Source organism: Microtus ochrogaster, chromosome 5 (genome assembly GCF_000317375.1).
Source record: "Microtus ochrogaster isolate Prairie Vole_2 chromosome 5, MicOch1.0, whole genome shotgun sequence".
In the NCBI taxonomy this organism is placed as follows: Eukaryota; Metazoa; Chordata; class Mammalia; order Rodentia; family Cricetidae; genus Microtus; species Microtus ochrogaster.
Genome location: NC_022012.1, coordinates 9543858 through 9545453, shown reverse-complemented (window position 1 = coordinate 9545453; position 1596 = coordinate 9543858). Strand labels below are relative to the sequence as shown.

Below are 1596 nucleotides of genomic sequence, written 5' to 3'. Positions count from 1 at the left end.
AAAAAAAAAAAAAAACCGTTTTTTTTTTTCTTTTTTCCATCTTCTTTTCCCTATGTTCTCCTGACTTTCTTACCAGCTTCCCTTTAGCCTGGTGCACCATCACAGGAAGTCAGAAAAGAACGTTGAGGTTTGAATTCTTTTAAGAGTCTAGGCAAGAAAGGAGTTAATATAGTGCAGGATGCTTAATAACTCCTGTTGATATTAACTCAGCGTTTACCTAATCCAGTTCTCCTAAAATGTCAGTCCTCCAGCAGGCTTCCAGGCTACTAAACCTTTTTCTGAATCTGCGCCTGCTCCGTTGGCATAGTAACGCCCTGGACTACTACTACTATGAAATCTGGATTTGGGTTCTGAATTACGGCAGTCGCAAACTGAGGTTTCCTTACGGCGTCATCGCTTTACGACAGTAATAACTATGGCGGCGTTCGGTGTAAGATTTGAAAGTGCTACGGATATCGAAGACCGAAAAGAACAGACCCGACTTGCCAGGGCTGAAATGTTACGCCAGGTACCGCCGCTTTTCAGGGCTTTCTTTCTTCCTTTTAAAACTAGTGCTTGCACTGAGAACTTCCTACATGCTAGGTCAGCACTCCCAGAGACTTCCTGGGAAGCAGCTCACCTCCTCCTCTCTTGCTTCGACTGTGGTCTCTTTCCAATGCAGTGTCTTCTAAATGCTCTGGCCGGCTCCGTTTGCTCATTTTCTTTACAGAGAGATGCGACTGGTTTCCTCGCAGTTTCCTTAGCTTTTACGCCATCTGTTGACGTTTCTGCCGCCTGGGTTGCTCAGTTTTTATGTAGCGAGTCATGGCAGCGGCTGATTTGGAAGTAGGGCAAATGAATACACTGATGATTCCTCCAACCCTAGTTGAAGAACAGAATGTTTGGTAACGATTTTTTTTTTGGGAGAGTGGGTTTAAGGTGAAAGAGTGCATATAAAAATAGTAGAAAAGAAATAGAAAAGACAGGAAGAATGACTCTTAAAGTCACATTTTAAGGGAATAAGTGAGCAGCTAGTTTTGGATAGGTAAATCCTTGTGATTATTCATTGATCTCACAATAGTTATAATAATGTTCTTTATTATTGTTGGTCTGGTATTTCCAGCAGTTTTGGTAGGAAATTCTTTGTAAGCTGTGATGAGTTTTGACATTTGAGAGCTGAATGAGTAAGCAGAAGAAACTACTTGAGAAAACTGACTTGACTGTTGAGAAACTACTTGACTGTTGTTGACCACTGACTAGAAACAAGCAGTATGATCTTTTTTTTTTTTTAAGATTTATTTTTTATGTATACAGTGTTCTGTCTGTATGCTTGCTGGCCAGATGAGGGCACCATATGTGAGCCACCATGTGGTTGCTGGGAATTGAACTCAAGAACCTCTGGACGAGCAGTCAGTGCTCTTATCCTCTGAGCCATCTCTTCAGCTCCTATCCTCTCTCCCTCTCTCTCTTTTTTTCCTTCTTTTTTTATTTTTAATTTTTTAGGTTTTTTTTTTTTATTTTCTTCGAGACAGGGTTTCTCTGTAGCTTCGGAGCCTGTCCTGGAAATAACACCAGGCTGGCCTTGAAGTCACAGAGATCTGCCTGCATTTGCCTCCC

At 41.6% G+C, this 1596-nt stretch overlaps 1 protein-coding gene across 1 annotated transcript in view; it reads left to right on the top strand.

Annotated features, from left to right (window-relative positions):
* The first annotated feature begins 323 nt into the window (after window positions 1–323).
* Cwf19l2 (CWF19 like cell cycle control factor 2) overlaps window positions 324–1596 on the top strand; it is a 78321-nt gene continuing 77048 nt past the window's right edge. Inside the window, exon 1 of the mRNA XM_005346812.3 lies at window positions 324–508. Within this exon, the coding sequence (XP_005346869.1) occupies window positions 416–508 (93 nt within the window). The 5' untranslated portion in view covers window positions 324–415. The remainder of the gene's footprint in view (window positions 509–1596) is intronic.